This window comes from Rhamphochromis sp. 'chilingali' (genome assembly GCF_963969265.1).
Source record: "Rhamphochromis sp. 'chilingali' genome assembly, chromosome: 1".
In the NCBI taxonomy this organism is placed as follows: Eukaryota; Metazoa; Chordata; class Actinopteri; order Cichliformes; family Cichlidae; genus Rhamphochromis; species Rhamphochromis sp. 'chilingali'.
Window position 1 is genome coordinate 68,706,096 of NC_137929.1, and position 21,319 is coordinate 68,727,414.

At 45.0% G+C, this 21,319-nt stretch overlaps 3 protein-coding genes across 4 annotated transcripts in view; 1 reads left to right on the forward strand and 2 right to left on the reverse strand.

The window, feature by feature from the left end:
• Positions 1 to 21,319, reverse strand: part of LOC308395936 (NACHT, LRR and PYD domains-containing protein 3-like) — a 352,248-nt gene that overhangs the window by 236,444 nt on the left and 94,485 nt on the right. The gene's annotated exons all lie outside the window — the stretch shown is intronic.
• On the forward strand, positions 870 to 12,908 carry LOC308404288 (uncharacterized protein). Of its 2 annotated transcripts, XM_080894276.1 has the most exons (5): positions 870 to 1,119; positions 1,487 to 1,577; positions 7,047 to 7,383; positions 9,688 to 10,011; positions 10,692 to 12,908. In XM_080894276.1, exons 4-5 carry the CDS (start codon positions 9,786 to 9,788, stop codon positions 10,883 to 10,885), a joined length of 420 nt encoding a protein of 139 aa, XP_080750402.1. In that variant the 5' UTR covers positions 870 to 1,119; positions 1,487 to 1,577; positions 7,047 to 7,383; positions 9,688 to 9,785; the 3' UTR covers positions 10,886 to 12,908. The 2 variants fall into 2 exon arrangements, with proteins under 2 accessions (XP_080750402.1, XP_080750403.1); XM_080894277.1 differs by lacking the exon at positions 7,047 to 7,383.
• LOC308404277 (7SK snRNA methylphosphate capping enzyme-like) lies at positions 13,193 to 19,714 on the reverse strand. Its single transcript, XM_080894266.1, has 8 exons — positions 19,262 to 19,714; positions 16,955 to 17,359; positions 16,586 to 16,854; positions 15,784 to 16,081; positions 15,143 to 15,701; positions 14,859 to 15,071; positions 14,272 to 14,380; positions 13,193 to 13,614 (listed from the first exon to the last, which is right to left on the reverse strand). Exons 2-8 carry the CDS (start codon positions 17,329 to 17,331, stop codon positions 13,562 to 13,564), a joined length of 1,878 nt encoding a protein of 625 aa, XP_080750392.1. The 5' UTR covers positions 17,332 to 17,359; positions 19,262 to 19,714; the 3' UTR covers positions 13,193 to 13,561.

The following is a 21,319-nucleotide window of genomic DNA, read 5'->3' on the forward strand; positions in this document are numbered from 1 at the left end:
AAACTTATGAAAGGAGGATTGAATCTACAACTTCTTCATTATGACTGTCCACTTAACAGAGCCGAGCTGACAGCTTCTGTTTAACGTTATGTTAAAGTTCTGTCACACCATTGAAAAACCTGTAGCTAGACAGCCGGGCAAACAGGGTGACTGTGTGATGGTGAGGAAGAAGGATAGTCATAAACAGATGCCTCAGAACACCACCAACCTGTTCATGTGTCTGACCATTCCCCCCCTCTGCGACACCCCCTGGGGATCAAACTCTGGTAATTGGCAATTCTTTTCTGAGACATGTAAATGGAGTCGTTCTTATATGCTGTTTTTCTGCTCTGAGCACATTTAAGTTAGAAGTCAATTGTCTTCCAGGGGCCAGAGCAGGTGCCATTGTGCGTGGAACTTTGCCGAAACAATGTTGGACTCGTCGTTTTCTCTGGTCCCCTCCCCAATCGTCCAGGAGTGACCCAAAAAGCCCTGCAATGTCTCCAGAATTATGTAGTGGATTGAGGTGAAACACATGTAGTGTGGATGTCAAAGAAGAGGAGTCTGTTGAGAAATTCACCTCAGCTATCACAGATTATTTTTCTTAAATGTTTAACATGACATTATCACATTCCTTTAAAGTTTTCAAGTTGATTTTAAGTTTAAGTGTAAAGTTTGTCTTTAATTTCTCGAGAGTATGAAAGCTGGTTGAGATGACACTCAGCACAGGTGTAGAGCAGGTGGAGCAGAGGAAGAAAGTGTCACGTCGACTCTCAGGGATGATTTTTAATGATTTTTTTAATATGATCCAATCAGGCTGCTTGTATGTGTGCGCGCGCCCGTATGTTTGGTATGTGAACGCGCGTCCACGTTTGTGATCAGCGCAGGAGAAAAGACTTGTGCGGCGGACGAGAGGCGGGTGTCTCCACCGCGGCTCACAATCACGGCTCACTGTCCCGCGGTCCCGTGAAGCCTGAAGAGACGAATTAATTTAGCGCTGGGACTGGAACTAGTGTTCTAGTTTGTGTTTATCACGGACTCTTTAGGGCGCTGCACACTCGCTCTCTCAGCACATTCGCGCTCAGAAAGAAGCGCGAATCGTTAAAGCAGACTAACGTGGAAACAGGTGAAGAGACGAAGGTAAGCGATACGGTTCGTCACTGTGAAATCCAGCTTCATGGCTTTAACACTGAACAAATCCGGTCCGCACAGGCTCAGAGACAGACTTCATCCTTTTACTTTAACCGTACATGAAAAATGAAGCTGAGACAGGAGCTCAGTGTCCCAGCTGGAACAACATCAGCTGACATTAAAGAAAAGCAGACATTTGTTCCCTGATAGCAAAGATGGAGATGGAGAGCGTGAGGGAACTACAGAGAGGAGGACACGGGCTGCCCTGTGATTACACTCCACACAGTATCATTAACACTAATGAAAAGATAAAGTAATAAGTTACTGTAGCTCTCAGTTACAGCCTCATGTTTACTCCACATCCGTCTCTTTTCAGACATCAGCAGGAGGGAGGACGACCCCCCCAGTGTGAGGACGACCCCCACCACATGAATGGGGGACAGGAGGCGCAGCTTCCAGCCCAGCCGGTAGGAAAGTCCTCCTCAACTTCTCTGTAACTATGGACTCTGCCTGTTGCCATGCGTGCAAGCGTTTCGGTCCACAGTGATGTCAGTCAGTGCTTTTTAAAGATGTGCAGGGTGTGAAATCTCCTGTTTGATTGTTAAATGTTCGTTCACTTTGTTTGTGCTCCAAATAAATTCACTTCATAGATGAAACAGTTCAATGTTGCCTCTGGTTTTGGTTCTGTGCCCCCATGAAAAAACACCCAGAGCCCACCCTGGTAAATCTGGCGTGGAAACGCCACTGCTGTCAAAATGTGTCTTCATGTATCAAATATATTATATAAAAATGCTCTTTCCACTCATTTTCATGTCCTTTTTCTGCACACTGAAATCTCAGGCAATGCTTAAACATGAATATATCCAAAACCATAAAGATGAGAGCCTCAAATCACTGCTTTTACTTCTCGCGCTTGAATCAGGATCTGTCATTTAGCACAGAGACTTCAAACAATCAAGCGGTCCTTCCAAATCTGATATTCGAGCACACGGTAATAAAAACACTTGACATGTGGAAGATAATTAGCGCCGATGTCTGAATCTTCACAGAAATGCAAAAATAAACACGTAGAATAGAAAAGAAAACAGCAGATTTTTGGTCACATAAGAGAAGAAAACGCTGTTTTCATTTTCTTTCCAACATCAGAAGAGTCTAAATGATGCACGCGTGTAGAAACAGACACATATACCTGTGCATGAACACTGCTGTGCAGACAAAACACAGGATTTCCATCTTTCTCATGCAAACACTCACCTACAGAAGTTGTAAACAGGCAGAGAAGAATCAAAGCCAGTAAAGCTTTAGTGGACATGTTTGTGTTCTCAGCAGTGGAGGTGACGCTGCTCAGAGCTCCTTCTTGCTCTTGGGAGCAGGACACAGGGGTACAGACCTTTATATACTTGTGCATGTGTGTGTGTTGACAGCACTCACGTACAGCTGCGTACCTGTGTGTACATTCATACATGCAGCTGCTCAGAGTGACGTCAGGCTGCAGGTCAGTAACCATGGTTACAGGCGACGCTCTGAAACTTATGATCAAAGATGTCAGGTTATTGTTTCCATGCAGAATCAAGACTGAAGTCAAACAAATCCACTGTATGTCTAGATAGTGTGTTAGTGTCATTTCCATGGTAACACTGACTATAAAAACAAAGGCGATCCATCAGTCCAGATCAATAATGTGAGCTCATTTAAGCGCACATGTATGTATTCAGAGAGGTTGATGTACTCGGTCCACCGATGGCTACTGACATCTAGTGGACATTTGATGACATTACATCAACAGTTTGTGTGAAATGAATAAAATGCAGATGTACTCTAGAAATAAAATACTGCAGAACTAAATAGAACACATTAATTCACACAAGGGGAAGTCATGTGACTGTGATGACAGATCAGCGCCATCAGAACACTGACTGATCTGCAGTCTGTGGCATGAAACAGTCATTCATCACTTAGCTCTCTGTAACCTGATGGAGTCAGTGTGTAAAACAAGGTGATGCAAAGATCTGGATGGAGCAGAAGAAGAGCAGACGCAGAGTTTCAAAGGCGCCATCATGGCTCAATAATATCAAAATAATACAAATAATAACAAGTGGCAGGTTAGCCTTCTTAGACTGTGAGATTTCCATCAGTAATGGGGGACGTCTACAACCTGACGTGTACCGTAAACCTACGCATACGGATCAGTATTTAAGGTTTGACTCTCATCATCCACTGGAGCACAAACGGGGTGTCATCAGGATGCTACAACACAGAGAAGAAGAACAGCACATCATAAATCTGATTATGGAAATTTTGTGTGAAAACTCCAAGAAGTTTGAACTTTTCCATAGAAACGTTAGTAAATGAGGCCCACACAGGTGATGACTTCATGCCTGCTGATCTCTAATCTGGAAATAAAGAGGAAGAGTTAGACGGAGCCGTGGTGCAGCAGGGAGATGAGCGCTGTCATGAAGTGTGACTGCTTCCAGCCTGCAGTCAAACTCCACCTTCAGGATGTTTCAACAGACCCACACCTGTTGACCATCGCACCATGAAGCTGCCTCCATTTAGAGCAGTCACGTACTCTGAGCGCCTTCTCGTCGGGTCTCCTTCGCCTCATCGTGTTTCCCATAAAGGAGGAGGAGGCCTCTTTGTTGTTCTGGTTCTCTCCTTACATTTAACCTTGCACCATCCTCAGCGTCCTTGTCTCCTCCCTCCTCGTGTCTCAGGTGAAGCTGCCACAGAAACTTGCCGAGCTTGTGGGATTCATCTGAGCAGAGCCTTGAACTCAGACTCTCCTGTCTTCTTGTCACACAAGCCTAGTTAAATAAAGTTTTTTTGTCCTCATGTGAACAAACTGAGTGTGTGTGTTGAAAGCAGCTGCTGTGTGTGTGTGTTTCACTTCTTGTTGCATACTAAAACACACACACTCTCTTTCAGTTCAGTTTAGTGTGTGCAGCCAAACATCACGGCAGACTGCCACAGAGTTCAGCTTCCTCATAGTTTCACACGTCATAAGCCTTCGCATCACTTCCTGTCCTCACAGGAAGCTAAACACAGACGGAGGAGACACTCTGTCTCTCACAGTAAGGAACGCAGCGTTTGTCAGAGCAACACATGCTCTTAAAAAAACAAAATCCGTGTTTCCAACTGTTTCTCAGTGTTTCACAATAAAAGCCTTGTTAGTACAAAACTGTCCAGCAGCTATTAGGAGGGCCTTTAATTTGAAATGGATGGAAGAGGAAGCAGAAAAGGTCAGCCAGCTTCAGCGGTCCGAGGTCAAAGGTCATGTGAATGAAGAAATGTTGTTCATACTTATTTATATACTTATAGGTTATTTTTTTCTGTCTGAACTGGCAGGAAGTCCTCTGTGAGAAGCAGGAAGTCCCACTTTTGTTGTTTTTGGTGACTTTCAGAAATCTTCCAGCCGCTATAAAGTAAAGTGATGCAGGTAACATCGCTGTGGCAGATGGAGGGCTCAGCTTTCAAATTAACATGACATCAAATATGAAAAGACATCTGTGTAAAGAAGGATGTAAAACATGGACAAAGATCTGCAGGCACCTACTGTTATGTGATTATTATTAAGAGGAGCTAATATGGGATAAAGGTCCTCTTTCCTTATAGTCCCTGTTAAAAATCTGTTGATAAAAATTAATAATCTTTTAAATGGTTGAATGTTTTCAATAAAATAAAAACTATGAATCAGTTAAACAGCTAAGAGAGGTGGGTGAAATAAAGGCTTTTAGTCTGAGGCAGCATGAAAGTGATTTATTAGAGAAAGTTTTAAATCATGATTAAAGCACTGATGGACGGGGAGCTTTGTGTGAGCACACCTGCAGGGACGAGGCTGCTGGCTGGAAGTTATTACTGAGGCTGGTCATAGAGATCAATCAGAGAGACGATCTGGATAAATATCAGCACTTATTCATTCAGTTTTATTAACATAGCATCAAATCACAGCAACAGTTGCCTTCATGCACTTTACATTGTAAAGACTCTACAATTACACTGTTACAGTTAAAGCTGCTGTATCTAATGATCTGTCTGAGTTGTTGCTTTTTTGTGATCAGCATGGAAACACGTCTATGGAGAGGAAATCCAGCTGCTGACAGTCACATCTGCATCATTTTAGCTACAGTGTATGTTTCAGTGTCAGAACTGAAGGTGGAGCTTTGTGTGCGTCAGGGTGAGGCTGCAGCAGCCGCCTCCAACCGAGTAAAGAGGTTCAGACTCAGCAGCTCTGATCATTCATTGGAGTCAGCACAGAGTGTGGAGACATCTAGTGGTGGTGGAGAGAAGTGCGATCAAAGCTCTGCTGGCGAATGTAGTTACTGTAAGATCACTGATGGAGCTTTGTGATTGGTGGATTGTCCAAACTGAACTCAGTGGTAACGTTTCCTCGTCCTCTGATGAACAATGGAAGGACGGATCAGCTGATCAGCAGTCAGGATGTCGTGACACGAGTACTGGATCCAAATTTGATGTTCTTTTCTCTGACCAATGAAATCTGACCTGGAATTTGGGAAAAGTCTTGGAAAGTTGTTTTCTTGCATTAAGGATTCTGCTCACAGACTGGGTGACCTTTGACCTTTAACCCCTGAGCTTTGTATTGAGCTACAAAGTTCATACCCTGCTTCTTTTTCCAGTTGAAAATATTGCAAAAGTTAATTTCCACAGCAGAGCCTGACACAGCGCTCCACACCTTCACCTTCATCACATTTGTGCTTCCTGAAGTCCAGCTGCTTCCTAAACTTCCAGACTTCTAACTCAAAGAGAGGAGATCACTCCACTGCACTGCAGACAGATTTCAGACCTTCATGAATTCCTTCTAAAGCCTGATGTGGCTTTGCTTCCAGCTACATGACACGTTTATTCACACCTTATGAACCAATCAGGAGCCTCCTACCTGTTCCCACAGACGCCTCATTAATAAAAGGAAATCAGTGTTTCTATGAGCCGAGGAGCTGAACTCAGACTTTTCACTCATACCACGTCTTATTTCTTCCTTTTGTAACAAGTGTCACCTGGCAGTTTGTTGCTCTCTGCCAGGTGATTGGCTGAAGAGCTTTGAAAAGGTAGTAGGTGTGTGGGGTGAGGTCTGTGGAAAAAACCAGAGGCGATGAATTCACTCGAGTGCGAGTGGGTATATTGTGGTGTGACCACGAGTTTTAATAGAAGAATTGATCAAATCCTAGATCGACTGCAAATTGATCAGTATTGTAGGTATATTGACGGCTTGTTTTAGTTTTGTGATTTTGAATGGTTTAATAAAACTGATATTTTATTGGGTAACATTTCAATCGATAATGTTGTTTGTGTTTTTCAGCTGTCCTGTCTCTGCCTCTCAGTTTTCCGTTCTTTTGATTGATTTGTAACTTTGTGTTGGTTAGTCCGTCCAGCCGTAAGGGCGGTTGATGATTGAGTGAGTTGTGTAAGGGCAGACTAACCTCCCTTTTTGTTTTTTGCTTATTTGTTTGTGCCACTTCCCTTTATCTCCCAGATTGCAGGTCATGCATAGCGCTGATTCCCAGCTGTGCTGAGACTCAAATTGTTTGCAGTGCATACCCGCAGGTAAATCGATTGCAGTGTCTCTAAACAGGGTGTGACGGTTTGCAGTGTTGTGTTATTTTTCACCGTTTGTGTGGTAAGTGTCATGTGCAGCTGGGATATCAGCAGGATGTGTTGCAAGGCCTGTCTGGAAATAACTGGGAAATTGTATGTTTTACTAATGTAATAAATAAATGATCAATTTATTTCCTTGCCCCTCCTACCTCCTACCTTGTCCTCGGTTACACTTTATTGTATTTATTTATTTTACCTTCACACAGTTTATTCAGGTGTAACAGTGATTTTATTTCTTTATGTAGATATTTTATATTCTGTAACTGAAATTGTCCACGTTTGATCTTTACCTCAAAGTGACACATGGACTCTGTCTGTGTCCTCAGTTTCCCAGCATGCCTCAGCTGTGGAGCTGTATGAGGGAGAGTTGTTTGTCCTGCTGCCCTGTGAGTTTCCCACTTTTGAACTGGACAGCCCCACAGTGGTGTGGAGTCGCTCCGACCTCAGTCCTCCAACCGTCCACCAGCTTCAAGGAGACAAACTGAAAGATCCAAACCAGCATTACAGCGGCCGAACATCCATGAAGACTGACGCTCTGGAAACTGGAGAGCTCAGCCTGAACCTGACCAACCTCCAACTGTCTGACAGCGCCACCTACACCTGCTCTGTCAGATCATTTAGACTGAGAATGGAGACTGAGAGATGTCCCACTGCAGGTCAAAGGTCAACATCAAACCAAAACTCTGCTGTAGACAATCACAAATTGAGAAATTGATCTATAATGTTGATGTAATGTTGGATCTAAGCTGGGTTTTCTGAGCTTTGGTTCCACAATGGCATGTTTAAAAACACTGGGAACACTCCAGTCTGAAGAAAAGCACTGAAAAGATTTACAACCCAAGGACCAATAGTGTCAAAGACTTTGCTACAAAGCTTTGAGGGGAGAATATCTGAGGGAACTGAAGACGGCTTCTTTTTATCTACCAGGGTCACCATATCATCAAATGTCACAGGTGTAAAAGTAGACCAGGAGTGAGATGCCAGAACAAGAAAGCTTTGGGGAGATTTGTCATTGATTGTTTTGATCTTATCAACAGAAAATCAGACTTTTGTTGCTGTCTGCTTTATAGGTGAGGCAGCTCGAGACACAACAGTCAAACAAAACGTTTCTGATATGAACTGTTAAATGGGTTCAAATATTGAGGGTGAGCACAAAAACAACAATTGGTCCAGAAGAGTTGGTCAAACAATGATTTAATGAATACACGCAGTGTGGGAGATGAACACTGTAAAACATTCAGCATCGATCTCGCCCCAAAATTACACATGCAACTGTCTTATAGCATCAGGGAATATTTTCTGACGCCTCCTCTTACGTCAAACAGATACAATACAGACGTAAGTTTCAAACCACAAATGTTCTGTTGACTTTTGACACATGGGAAAAGAACATTTTCTCCGTCTGTAGGCCAGGTGCATTCTGTTGACGTCTAACTTTTCGCTTATCTCCTGAAAACATGAAAAATTGTGTCTGCCACTCTTACCCAAAACATGAACTTAACTACTGTGTGTGTGTGTGTGTGTGTGTGTGTGTGTGTGTGTGTGTGTGTGTGTGTGTGTGTGTGTGTGTGTGTGTGTGTGTGTGTGTGTGTGTGTGTGTGTGTGTCGACCTCACTCGAACTCTGACTTATGAAAAGAGAGGCCAATTCTCATGTGGATAATAACCGAACTGAAAGTATGTATGTAATAGGTTGACTGCACCTGTAATACAAGTTTTAACGTAAGGCCAACAGCTTCAATAAATGCTTTGATGAAATGATAATTAATGTAATGGTAATGATGATGGTTATGAAATCATCAGTAAAATATTTCCCTGATCTCCACACTCCCGCTTTTGACCTCTTGACCACAAGAGGTCACCATACGTTGCGCTGTGTCACTCCTCGACCCACTCAGCCGCCTCCATGTCCATCAATGGCATCATGGGCCCGGGTCACCGTTCCCAGGTCCACTGCCCTCGCTCTGACCCTCTCTACCCGTCCTCTGGCCGAGGGACTGAGACAACACCCTCTGAGACATGAGACAAAAACAAACACCTTTCCCTACTACACCTCCCTCACTTATTATGTTCCTCAATTGGTCTCTTAATTATTCAAACTTGGTTCAAGCTATCATGTTTGGGACTCTCTAATCAAAAGCGAGCCTGACTTATGGCCTTGGCTCCCTATTTCGTCTGCCTTCAACAACGGTGGGAGTGAAGCTCCCGTGGAATGTGCTCTCTGTCTCCTCTACTATCAGACAACAAGGTCCTGACTCTCTGAAAACAGCATTTCTTATAACTCAGCAGTATAATGCATCATAAACAATATCATTCATACACAATAAATCAGCAGTCTAATGTAATGCAAATCAGTTTAACAAATGTAATCGTTATCACCTTCTTCTAAGTCAGGAGAATAATGCAAACTAAGACTACATAATAATTTCACAATCATTAATCAGGGGTATAACGTGGCATAAGATAATATAATAATCTCACAGAACCTAGAAAAATCAGAGCAGCCATTTTCACCATTTCATTTAAGGAGAGCATGAGATCTCTGAGAGAGCCTGTGCACTTCCACTTTAGTTTTCTTCCATAGTCATTCAGCTTTGTGACACATTCTCCTTAAGTTTAAAATAGACGCGTTTATCCAACGGCGTGTCCTCAAGTGAATTTCAAAAAAGGCGCAGTTATGGTCTCTCAAACGGACATCCTCCTCAGACACGTTGCTAATGCTGAAGCCCAAAGTAAAGAGCCGTGTGAGGCATGGCCGACTGTGGAGGCTCAGTCTGTCTGTTCTTCTTCATCCAACACGTCTGCAGCACTTTACAGGACGCTGCAGACTAGTTACCAAAGAACGAGTCAGCAACACATCAGGAACAAACTGAGACACAATCTGACTGAGACTAGAAGACAAGGAGGGACAGGGAGGTCATGTGACCACCACAGCTGATGGATCATGGTGTCTTTTGTTGTCCTCTCAGTTTACAAGGTGGAGGTGGATTCAGGGGTGGAGTCTGTCCTGCTGCCTTGTAAAGCCACACTTCAGCTGCTTAAAGACGTTAGAGTGGAGTGGAAGGACATGAAAGACAGGAAGGTCCACGTGTATGAGAACAGCTCTGACAAGAATAAAGAACAGGATGAAGTTTACAGAAATCGAACGAAGATGAATGAAGACCTGCTGACAACTGGAGACCTCAGTCTGAGCCTGAAACAGCCCACAGAGAGAGACACAAACACCTACACCTGCACCATTAGCAGGGAGGGAAACATCCTGCTGAAGAAACAAGTGCTGCTTACTGTCAGAGGTCAGTGCTGTAGATACAGGTTAAAGGTCAAACTCATTGTGACGGTAGGATCATTATCTCCATCCATTTAATCCATAGATCCTGTTTGATGTCTGTTTGTAATAATGACAAACTGGAAACAGAACTTTACGATTGTTTCTTTAACCGCCATGGACCTGGCGTCCACATGTTTGGACATCAAATTTTGGGACGTCTAGACCAAAATACAAAAATTTGCTCCACGAGGGCCTGATATCCACTAACGAGGACATTATACTGCTGCTGTTCTATCAAAAATTAAAACGAATGTCCTCTCATGTGGATCTCATTTTTCTCAGAGACAAAAATCGGGTAAAAAAAAATCTGGAAATTCTCTGTTTTTGCATACCTCAGGTCCCAATCAGCCCAAATAGCAAAGAGAATTTAAAAATGCATGCCATGTAGGAGTTCGGGTCTTAGGAGGTTAAATATAATATTTATTGGAGCATTAAGACAGTTATTTGGAGCACCTTTGGCTGAATGATCATTTTTACATCCACGCAGCAGCTGACAGGAGAAACAATCCCATCAGACTGTGATCAGCTCAGCAGCTGCTTCTAATGTGCTGTGCTTTGTTACCTTCTGCTCTGCTTCAGCTTTCTCCGCAACTGTGACACCTGCTGCTGTTTGTACACCTCATGCTGTGTTTGCTGTTCTCTCAGAGTGTCGGGTGGAGGTGGAGGAGGGGGCGGAGTCTGTCCGGCTGCCCTTCAGAACCACAGCTCAGCTGCCTGAAGACACTCGGGTGGAGTGGTGGCACCGTCCTGAGAAGCCTGACAAACAGGAGCGGCATCACAGAGACCGAGTGAAAGAAAGACGAGCGTGTGAAAAGCGGACGGTTCAGCCTGACCCTTAAACGCCCCACAGAGAGCCAGATACAGCTGTGTGGCCTGGAGCCAGGAAACATCATCGGGGTCGTGCTGTTCACAGTTACAGGTGTTTGTTCACTGTCACTTGGTTCTCTCTGCTTTCACTTATTATTTTATGGTGTTTGTGTGAAGCTGCCTGCAGGGAGAGATCAGCACATCAGGAACAGAAGCAGCTCCGTTGACTCCTCTGATGGCTGAAGTTTGATCTGTGTGTTCTTTGGTTATTGATCAGTGATGTCAGAGTGGAGCCGGTGTGATGGTATCAATTATACTGGAAACGCTTCATTTTCTCCTACTGATCAGTTTGTGTCGTTACTCTGTACTCATGTCCTGTTTAAAGCTTTGTGAGTGTCAGGTGAGCAGTGAGCATGAGTGGGAGCCGTGGACGCTGCTGCAGGAAGGCTGCGTGTCATTTATTTGTGTGAGTTTAATCCAGTAAAGCTAATAAAGAGCCACTCAGACGTTGTTTGTGAGTCTTTCAGGTGATTCAGTTTTCACCTGCAGCTCAGCTGTTATTACGGCAACAGCATGACGATGATGAAAGGAGGATTAGACATCAGTCTGTAGTTAGCTAACACAGCTAACACACAAACTCCTGCAGCTTCCTCACCGGCTGGTACCAACGAGTCTCACCTGTGAGGTGGACCGTTACCTCCTCCTGGACCTCAGGGACACAGCAGGACTCCCCTCAGTTACTACGTTCACTCATGAAAACGTCTTTAGCTGATTCTACATTAGAAAATGATTTTAAGAATAAATGCAGTCGTGAGTATGTGTTTAAACCAGCTGGTAGACAAACAGCTTTTTGCAGCTACAGTATATTACCTGTGTGGGTCCAGTGACAGGACATCCTCACCTGGAGGTGCGTGACAGAAACCACAGCAGAGACCTCTGTGTTTAAGAAGTGGACGGTTGGATATTTTGTGGCTTCCTCTCACTGAATGTGCCAAAAACTAAAGACAGGATTATGGATTTTAGGAAGTCTTCTTATAAGTCATCACCTACAATTATTAAAGCTGCTGGTCTCCAGTTGAAAGTTGAATGTGTTGTGTCTTTCTGCATCGCTGCCTTGTTTGGCAACACGACTGAAGAACAGCTTTTGGATTGCCAGCAAACTCTCAGGGTGATGGCAAGACAGACTTTTAGCCATTTATACCAAACATGCTGAGGAAGGCTCGTGTTAATTTCTTTAACCATCCACTTCACAGTCAGTTTGAAACCTTTACACGTGCCTGCACAGCACACCTAAATATAGGAGGTCATTAGCCAGACTGACGGCATGCTTAGGTGGAAACCCCGGAGTCAAACACATGTAATTAAATGTAAGTGTTCAGAATACTGCTCTTCTATTGCACTATGTTCATTCACTCATCAGCTGTTAAATCATGACTCTAATGGCTGAACTACCACTTCAGCATGCAGTCAGTCCTTCTAATGACCTCATTTCAGGACGCCGACCCTCGAGTGCTGGAGTGACGAGTGGACACAGCAGAGTGAGACGTTCACTCTGAGGCTGTCAGCAGTCTAACACGGTGCACTACTTCCCTCTTGTGGCAAAGTTGCACAATTACACCTCCATTAAATATCTAAAAGCTCCACTCTGTGTGGTGACTGAAAATCTTCTCATGAATGGATCTGTCTTTTGTTCAGAACTACAGCTCCCAGCATGCTTTTCTGCCCCTGTCATCTTAGTGTAACAGCTAACAATCCCAAAACTGACTGAATTTAAAGAGAAGCTGCTGAGATCCTGAAGCTGTTTCAGGCTGTGAGCGGCGCGTGAAGCAGGTTGAGGAGGAGCTCCCACAGGAACATCAAGTCTGCTGTGTTTGTAGTCCTGGTTCACGTCTGATCCCCCGACCATCACTGGACACCTCATGTCTTCTTTGTGCACTGATTAGATCCGAGTTTCCTGATGTCTTCTTTAGATAAACCTGCTTGCTGCAGACCTCACATGGTGTCATGTTGGACTGATTCTGTTCCTCTTCCTCTGAAGGATGTGTGCCATCCTTCTTAGAGTTGGAATGGGGAGCTTGATCCTTCAGGAAGGACCTGGAGTAGAGATGGTACTCCTCCTTGTTATGATGTTGCAGCTTTCCACAGATCCTCTGAATTTCCAGGTCTCCATCTAACTGCTTATTAGCAGAGAGCATGAGAGAGACAATCTGAGGCAGGTTTAACAAATTTAATGCCAATTCAGGTCATACTGTGAGGAGTTCACAATATGTTGTACTTTTACACAGAAAACCTGAAAGACAAATGAGCAGCCTTAATTCAGGGATTTGGAGTCAGTAGCTTTATTTTGACAGGAAAAAAAAGCAGTGGAAGAAATATGAAAAACCACTTCCTGTTGGTATCCAGCGGCCAATAGAAACGCAGTTATTTCTTTGTGCTTTACTGTCTTATTGATCTGATCAACAACCAGTATAATCCCAGCATCAGACACATGATATCACGTCTGTGTGGGGAAATCTCATTGAATGGAAAAATCATGTTACTGGTTTAGGTGGACATGGACACCTGTACTCAACCAATCACATCCACAGGAGTACTGCCATCCAATCAGGTTCCAGTTCTCTCTCTTCTGCTGTGCGACATCAGCAGTTTGTTCAGTCACAGTTTTAATGCTGTTTCCATAGAAACAGAAGGACGCCGAAGGCGTGAGCTCACTTCTTCTGCGCAGAGCCTTTATGGAACAGGTAGATGGGCCGCTGGTTACCTGGAAACACAAGCAGACAGCTCAGATCACACACACCTGTGCAGTCTAACAGTCTTCAGGTAAACGTCTGCAGTTATTCACCTGGCCTGCTGCTGTTAACTAACAAGGCATCACCGAGGTGTGAGCGGCAGGTGTGCTCAGTGAAACTGCAGGATTTTACTGGGATATCAATCATTAGCAGTAATGCTAACATACAGTCTATGGATACAGCTAGGCTGGGTAGCATTAGCTGGCTCACATACTTCAGCATCTGTGTCACTGTATTTACAGGTGTGGTCATCCATCCACTCACACAGGCACAAGTGTCCGGCTAATGTTTAACTTTTCTTTTTTCTGGGTTAGTGTACGGCAAACATGTTTAATAGTTTATTGTTTAACAGCAAGATGATTAAACTTTGAACACAACTCAGTGTTCCAACAAGACAATGATCACAAACACATCAGACCTGGTTTTGGGAGGGATAAAGCAGGCTAAAATTAAACGCCTGGAACGGCATTCCCAAAGCTCAGAGATCAACTTCATGGAAAATTTTTGGACAGGTCCATTCCCAGAAACGAACAAATTTAACTAACTCTACCGATCCTGCCAAGACGAGTGGTCAAATATGAGCCAGAATACACCGGAGCCCTGATGGGTGCATATGTGCATGTTGTCACCTGCGTGTGTGATGAGTCTGTAGGAGCTGAAGCCCACGCTGTCCGTCAGGTAGGAGGTGAACTGTTCAGGCCTGAGCCTCAAACTCCTGCAGTGACTGAACGTTGTTTTCTGGAAAACCACAGAAATGAACTTTTTACTGGATACACGTGCTGCTGAATGTTCTTAGATGTATATACACAGAAGCACAGATATTTACAGACGCTCCCTGCATGCGTGTTTAGTGAACCAGTACCCATGAATAAATTCATTCTTCTGCCAAAATGCTCAAAGTGTTGCAAAAGAATACACAAGAACACTTTTACTAACAAAGTTAATGCAAAATATCAGATCATAGTTACTCATACCCTTTTAGGAAACCATTACGACTCTAAAGGACCGGACTGTGATAGACACACAGTGTTGAGCACCGTCACTTCCTGTTGCTGTTATCTCTACATGTAAAATCTGGTCTTTATACGTGTGAATACTTCCTGCTGTCATCGATCACACTGTGTCAGAAGGATGAGCAAAGGACAGATGCTGTTTCTCTCTCACACACACACACACACTAACTGCATATGATTATATTCATGTTGCTAGGCGTTACCGAGGCTCTCTTGCTGTGGCAGTAGCTGCTCCATGGTTGTGGCTCCAGGATAAATATTCCACCTGGCGACAGGCTCTGATAGGCTCGTTTGAATAGTCTAACCACACCCGCGTCACCTGACTGCAGCTGCACCCACTTGGTTACGTTGAGACACATGATGACATCGTAATGGCCCCGCCCAGGCCAAGCTTCACGGTCTGAGACGTAGTCGCCCTGTGGGAGGAGTCACAGAGGTGAGCGGTGGCTGGACACCAGCGAGGGTTCTGATGGAGAGTGAGACTCACCTGGATGAAGGTGATGTTACTGGGGAACCTGGAGGAGGAAGAGGATGAAGGAGAGAGAAGGGGAGGAGCTGAGAGAGGGCCCCGACTCACCCTGAAGGACAGAGGGAAGGAGAGAGCCTGTTGGAACTCCTTCATCAACTCCTCCTGCCCCTCCTCCCCTTCCTGTTTGGGAGGAGGCGGGGCTACCGTGTCTTTCCTCTTCCGTCTGTCCTCCAGCACCAGGTCATGTGACAGGAAGTGTCTAATGTTCTGTATGGCAGCACGGACGAGCTGCTTGTCTAGCTCCACCCCCAAGATGTGGGTGGGGTTAAATCTTCGGGCAACAGCCAGTGTCATGTGACCAGTGCCGCAGCCTACGTCCAGAACCGTCTTGTCTCTGAACCAATCAGCTTCAAGGACCCGGAGCCTTGGGTCTTCCTCTGCCCCAACCCGCCCCTCCCACTTGTCTCCATAAAAACCTTGGTAGCCATAGTAACGGCTGTGGTTCCCGTACTGGTAGCGGTGTTTGTCCTTCTTCTTCTCTCTGGGGTTAGTGGAACCAGTCTGAGGTCCTCCACACCTGCAGGAGGTGGTACAGATGTCATGTGATAAAGACACCCAATCAGATCACAGTGATTACTCAGTTTAGACGACACACTCACCTGGCAGCTTTAGCCCCTCCCACTAACGGTGTCTGGAATTTGCTTGGCGGAGCTACAGTCGTTGTGACAATGGTGCTTCCAGCACCATCTGCCAACCTTGTCGAGGTGGTGCGTCGCCGCTTTCGTTGCCGCCCGTCACCCTGGCTCCCAGGCTTGTGGGGGGGGCCAGGTGGAGGGTGGGTGTGCCTCCTGGGCAGGATGGGGGACGGGGCCACGTCGTCTCGGCAGGTGATGGCAGTGTTGAGCTCACATGGGAGAGGAGATGGAGGAACGCTGCCCTCTTTGTTCAACAACGGTACTGCAGGCGACAAAACAGACGTCCATGCACAGACTTCACTCAGGTGGACTCTGCAGGTAGAACAGCTGCAGCCAGGTACGAGCGAGTGTAAGGACACAGGCCCACCGGTTGTTTTCTCAGTTTATGTGTACACACCACACCGGTTCATCCACTAAGTTCAGAGCCGTTGTTACGGTTCATGTCTGATTTAAAGCTACAGACTCAAATCAGACATTCACAGGAAGGAGTACAAAAACGATCAGTGCGCCATGCAGATCAATTATTACAGTTATACAGAGGAGCCTCGGACTGCGAGGGACTACAGACGGGGCACATAACCCGCAAAACGAGCAAAAAACTGAAAAAAGTAACTAATAACCTGCTGCATCGCATTATTGCATTAAATATGAGAGCGCCTCCCTGATATCTTGATGAATATCTGAAAAAAACCTGTAGATTTACTGTGTGAGCTGCTGCAGTTTCCTGCTCGTCCACCGGGTGTCAGTAAAGCTGCAGGTGTCTCACCTCTGAATCCACCTGTGTGGGGAAACAGCGGCGCTGCTGCCACCTCCTTGTCTCCTTCGCCGTCCCCTCCTCCTACTTTGTGGTGTCGGGTCCTGTGCTTCCTCTTGGACTTCAGTGGGGACAGCAGGACCCCTCGTCCATCCTCACCCCCCTTTCCCCCTCCCTTCAGGTTCAGAGGATCAGTGATGTCACGAGGCACCAGGATCTCTACGGGGTCTTCGCCCCGTGACGGCAGGGGTGAGCACTTTGGTGTCTCCTGATTGGTTGTTCTGAAGAAAAGGGGAAGAGCATAAAGGTGGTGTCAGTGTTAAATCCTGCAGCAGTGACGTTATATTGATCTCTGAATGAATCCACCAATAACCTCCTCACCTGTTTACTTCCTCGTCCAACAGCGAGTTCAGGTTCAGCGGGTCAAAGATGTTCCCGCCCAACAGGAAGTGACTCGGTAACACAGACTCTGACAGACTGTCGCTGTTGGCGCGGCGTCGGCGCTTGGTCAGCCCCTTGAAGCCCACGCCCATGGAGTAACGCCTATTCCCGATTCGCTGAGTCGATGGAGGAGGAGGCGGCGCCGGAAGGGCCGGCTGGCTGTCATCAGGCGGCTGGAGGCCATTTTTAGCCCGGATGATGGGGAGGGGTTTAGCCAGCTGCGGCTGCTCTGATAGGCTGATGGCAGCGGGGAAGACGGGGCTGAGTCTGATGGGCGCCTCATGGGTGAGGACCGCCTCTTTGTCCACTGACATCATCTTCTGCCGTCTAGCCAATCACAATGACCTGCAAAAGAAGAAGGGGGTGGAGTCAGATTCAGCTACTTAAGATAAACCACGAGACATAAATGTATAATAATTACTGAATTATTGATCGTAACCTCATTAATGAAGCTCTATTAGAAGAGTGAATACAAACAGAAAAAACCCAGCTGAACCTGAACTCAGCACCAAAAGTTTTATTATCCGTTAATTGTGTTTTCATCCTCACTCAGGGTTTTATTTCTTTATCCGTTTCGTTTTTTGCTTTTCCCATTTTCAGATTCTTCTTTATTATTGAGGAAAAATTTTCATGTAAAGCTAAAAGAAAATTTAAAATGTACCCTTCTCAGATAGACTTCGCAGGGGAAACCTGACAACCATTGAGTTTAAAAACAGCAGCTGAGCAGATTATTGCAAAAACGTAAAAATCTAAATAAATTATGTTCTTGTGTAAAAGTGATGAATGTTATCAGTTACTATGAACACGCTGCACTGTAACATAGAGTGTTTGATAGCTCAGCAAACTAACCACTCTGCTGCCCGCTTAGCTAACAGTGTTTGTCCCAGGTTTGCTCCTGTCAAACAAAGCGAACTTGTCTCTCTCCCTCCTAAAGTGGGATTCATTTTCATGGTTAAATCTGCGCTGTAGGCACATCGTAACATGACCTCCACCTCTAACTACACATCGACATCGACACAGCCTGGAACAACCGCGATTAGTCTGTTTGGGACCATCATTTCCCCCTGCACATTCCTGGATCAGCTGGAAGGGAGAAAGCCAAACTGCAGGGATAAACATTCACACACGTGTGAATGCTGGCAGCACCGCCCGTCAAACACCATCTGCAAACAGACCTTAAGCTCATTCTGCATTAACCTGAGCTCCACTCCTGAGGATCCACGGGATCAGATATTTACCCTGAAACAACGGAGGGACATCTAAACTCAAAAAGGTTTTCTAAAAAACTCATTTTAAAATGATCCTCAGTGCCAGAATAACACATAGAAGGAGCCCAAACTTCATCCCTAAAAGGACTTTAAGTATAAGCGCCATAAGGAAGAGCATCTTTCAATGAAAGAAGTTTTGAGGGAAATCTGAGCTGAAACTGGGATGAAGGACCCTCAGCACCGACTTAAGCTTGAACTTTCTTTTATAACCTGCCTCCATCACACAGCCAATCAGACATCCTGCCACCTCTCCTTTGCATCCTGATGGTTTCCAGAAATTTGTATGTAACCTGACAACTTTAGTTTTCTTTGGGCTGGCATCCTCCCAATCAGACTGTGATGTGTGCTAACATTAAAAGACTGAGCACCACACAGGAATCTCGGATCTGTATGACGATAAAAACTCATCGAGCATCTTCTATTTCCCCTGAGGCTGTAATCAGTGAACAATATTGATCAATGAATGACTTGTGAAATATGTATACAATCCCACACACTGAGGGGACGAGTTCACGCTCCCTCTGAGGGAAACAAACATTAAATTCAAACGTCTCTTGCTGAAACCTTATTAGATGGGTGTGTGTTAATGCCCCTCAACAGGCTTCCGGAGGGCAGCCAAACAGGGACAAAGTTGTCATATTATGGAGGGCGCTGAACAAGGCTTTAGTGATAAATGAGCAGAATAAGTAAACTTCAGAGGGGTGAAGGAGACAAAAACTGTAACTGTGACCTCCTGAAGGAAGTTCAACATCCTGATGTTTCAAAGTAAAAGCACCTACATGAGTTCTTTCTGATTAGTGCGTCAAAGTGTCACTTTTATTTGTGACTCTTACTTTGAAGAATAATCGAAATAAAAATTCTTACAAATATCGTTAAAGCAACATTGATTTATTCTGATTACTTCAAAGTTCTTCACTCAAACAAATCAGGCAAACGTCGTCGATCAATAATCAATCACTGACTGATCGATTGTACTCACAGTGTCCTGCAGAGATCACCGTCCGCCGTCCAGACTTCACCCTCCGAGTCTTAGAAATATCCGATTTATGTTTTTGTCAGAGCGTGTGCGTGCGTGCGCCCCCAAAATCCCGAGGAAACCCCGTCCTAGCCCCGCCCCCGTCGCTCACTCCGCCAATCCCTGCGAGCCCTCATGAATAATTCAATTGCACTACAAGAAACAAACACAGTTAGCTTCTGCAGCTAGCCGCCTAGCACGGAGCAAAAACACACGCCCCTCAAAGATAAACAAGTCCCGAAACACCACCGGAAACCCGCTGTGTGCATGAACACAAGCCCGCACCCAGCTCCCCGTGCATGTGCCTGTCAGTGTGCGTGTGCTCTGTAACGGCCCGTGACTTCAACTATAACAGTAGACTTCTGCTACGACTAGCTACTAACTGCTAGCTGCCTTCATCGTGCTCAGATACTCGAGCTCGCGCTCTTATACGCGACGGCAGGGACCTCGCGCTCGACCGCAAAAGTGTCCAATCGGGTGCGAAGTTGAGGCCCAGCCATCACGGGATCTGCGATGTTGATTGGGCGCTATTCGGGGAGGGCGGGCGAATGGAGCGAGGAGAGAGGTGTCCTGAGCAGTGCCTGACTAGAAAGGCGAGCACAGCAGAAAACAAACGGCGTAACGGTGAAAATTAACGGTTCACCGGGCGGTGTCCGGCAGCTGCACGTGTTAACACAGATAGTTAATGAGTCTAATAAAGTTTCAGTAAGAGACGTTTGAATTGAACGCTTGTTTCCCTCAGAGGGAGCGTGAACTCGTCCCCTTAGTATATGGGATTTTATACCCTCAGTTTTGCTCTGAAGGAAATATAAACTCCCTATATCCGATCATATCCTCCAGGATGACAGATAAATCCAAATAAATCATTTAGGTGAATAGTGGGAAAGTTTTAGGATCAGTAGAGATGTAACGTTTGTTGGCCAATCAGAGCAGAAGAGATCCTGAGAGTTGAAACGAGATCAGTGGTGGCTCACATGTTTTCTCCCACATACATGTGGTTTTCATCATGTTATCACTGAGTTCAGACACCAGAAACAGTACTCTGCAAGAGCAGGTTGTCAGGTGTTATCGTGCTGCAGATCCATCAGAGGTTCTGTGCTTTTAAACTTTTAACTTTAAGTGCTTTTAAAGTTTCTCATCTCAGAGCTGAAGCTGATGTTCTGTGATGTTTGAGGCTTCTCCTAATTTGCAGTCAATTTTTTTTCTGTCATGACCATTTGTCTTTTTGATTGCGATTTTTTTTTTTATTCTTTTAAGTTTTATTTCCTTCTTCTCTTGATTGCTGAATGAATCTGCCCTGCTTCAGCATGGGGATAGGAGCAGAACAATAACACCACACAACATCTTTCACGGATTAATTTTGGATGCACAGTTTGATTTATTGAGTAAATGAAGTACATCTTTAATGCTGGGTCTCAGTTTTTCTTCACTATAAAGTAAAGTAAAGCTGGTGTAGTAAATCACAGGAGCAGTATGCGATTTGATTGTTTGTCTTTAACTCTGTATGTTGCAGACCAAAAGCGACGGCTTTATTGGTCAGAAAATTGAAAAATGTTGAAAATAAATTGAAAAGTTCAGATCAATGCCCCCGTTCCCGGTCATGTTATCTAAACCGACCGAGTGGGCCACATTGGCCTGTTTGGCCGGTCAGTTCTGGCCCACGTGCCATATGTTTGACACCTCTAACAGCTAACACCTCTAACAGTTTAACAGCGCAAGATTTTTATGGTGCTCCATGTTTCCCTGTTTCAGAAAGAGAAGCTGCCTGCACGTGACTGAGTTTACATTCATCTGTTTTATCCAGATTAAGACAGAGCAACAGACCCACTCATCCACTCATAAACATTTCACAGCATTGTGAGTCTGCAGCTGCACCACCTCACATTTTAAATTTTAGATTCAAGGACATGAAAAAGTTAAGATGTAATACATGTTCCACTAAGGCCAGAGTTTACTACAGTTTAGACAGACTGATAAGTACTTTTACTTTGAGTACAGTTTTGAGGTACTTTTACTATTGAT

What these genes read in the sequence shown, in the direction of transcription:
- LOC308404288 (XM_080894276.1), top strand. Translation starts at nt 9,786, where the DNA reads ATGAAAGACAGGAAGGTCCACGTGTATGAGAACAGCTCTGACAAGAAT. An exon ending in AGTGCTGCTTACTGTCAGAG is followed by an intron (nt 10,012 to 10,691) that starts GTCAGTGCTGTA and finishes CTGTTCTCTCAG; the next exon opens with AGTGTCGGGTGGAGGTGGAG.
- LOC308404277 (XM_080894266.1), bottom strand. Translation starts at nt 17,331, where the DNA reads ATGATGTCAGTGGACAAAGAGGCGGTCCTCACCCATGAGGCGCCCATC. An exon ending in TTGGACGAGGAAGTAAACAG is followed by an intron (nt 16,855 to 16,954) that starts GTGAGGAGGTTA and finishes CCTTTTCTTCAG; the next exon opens with AACAACCAATCAGGAGACAC. An exon ending in GCCACAGCAAGAGAGCCTCG is followed by an intron (nt 14,381 to 14,858) that starts GTAACGCCTAGC and finishes GTGGTTTTCCAG; the next exon opens with AAAACAACGTTCAGTCACTG.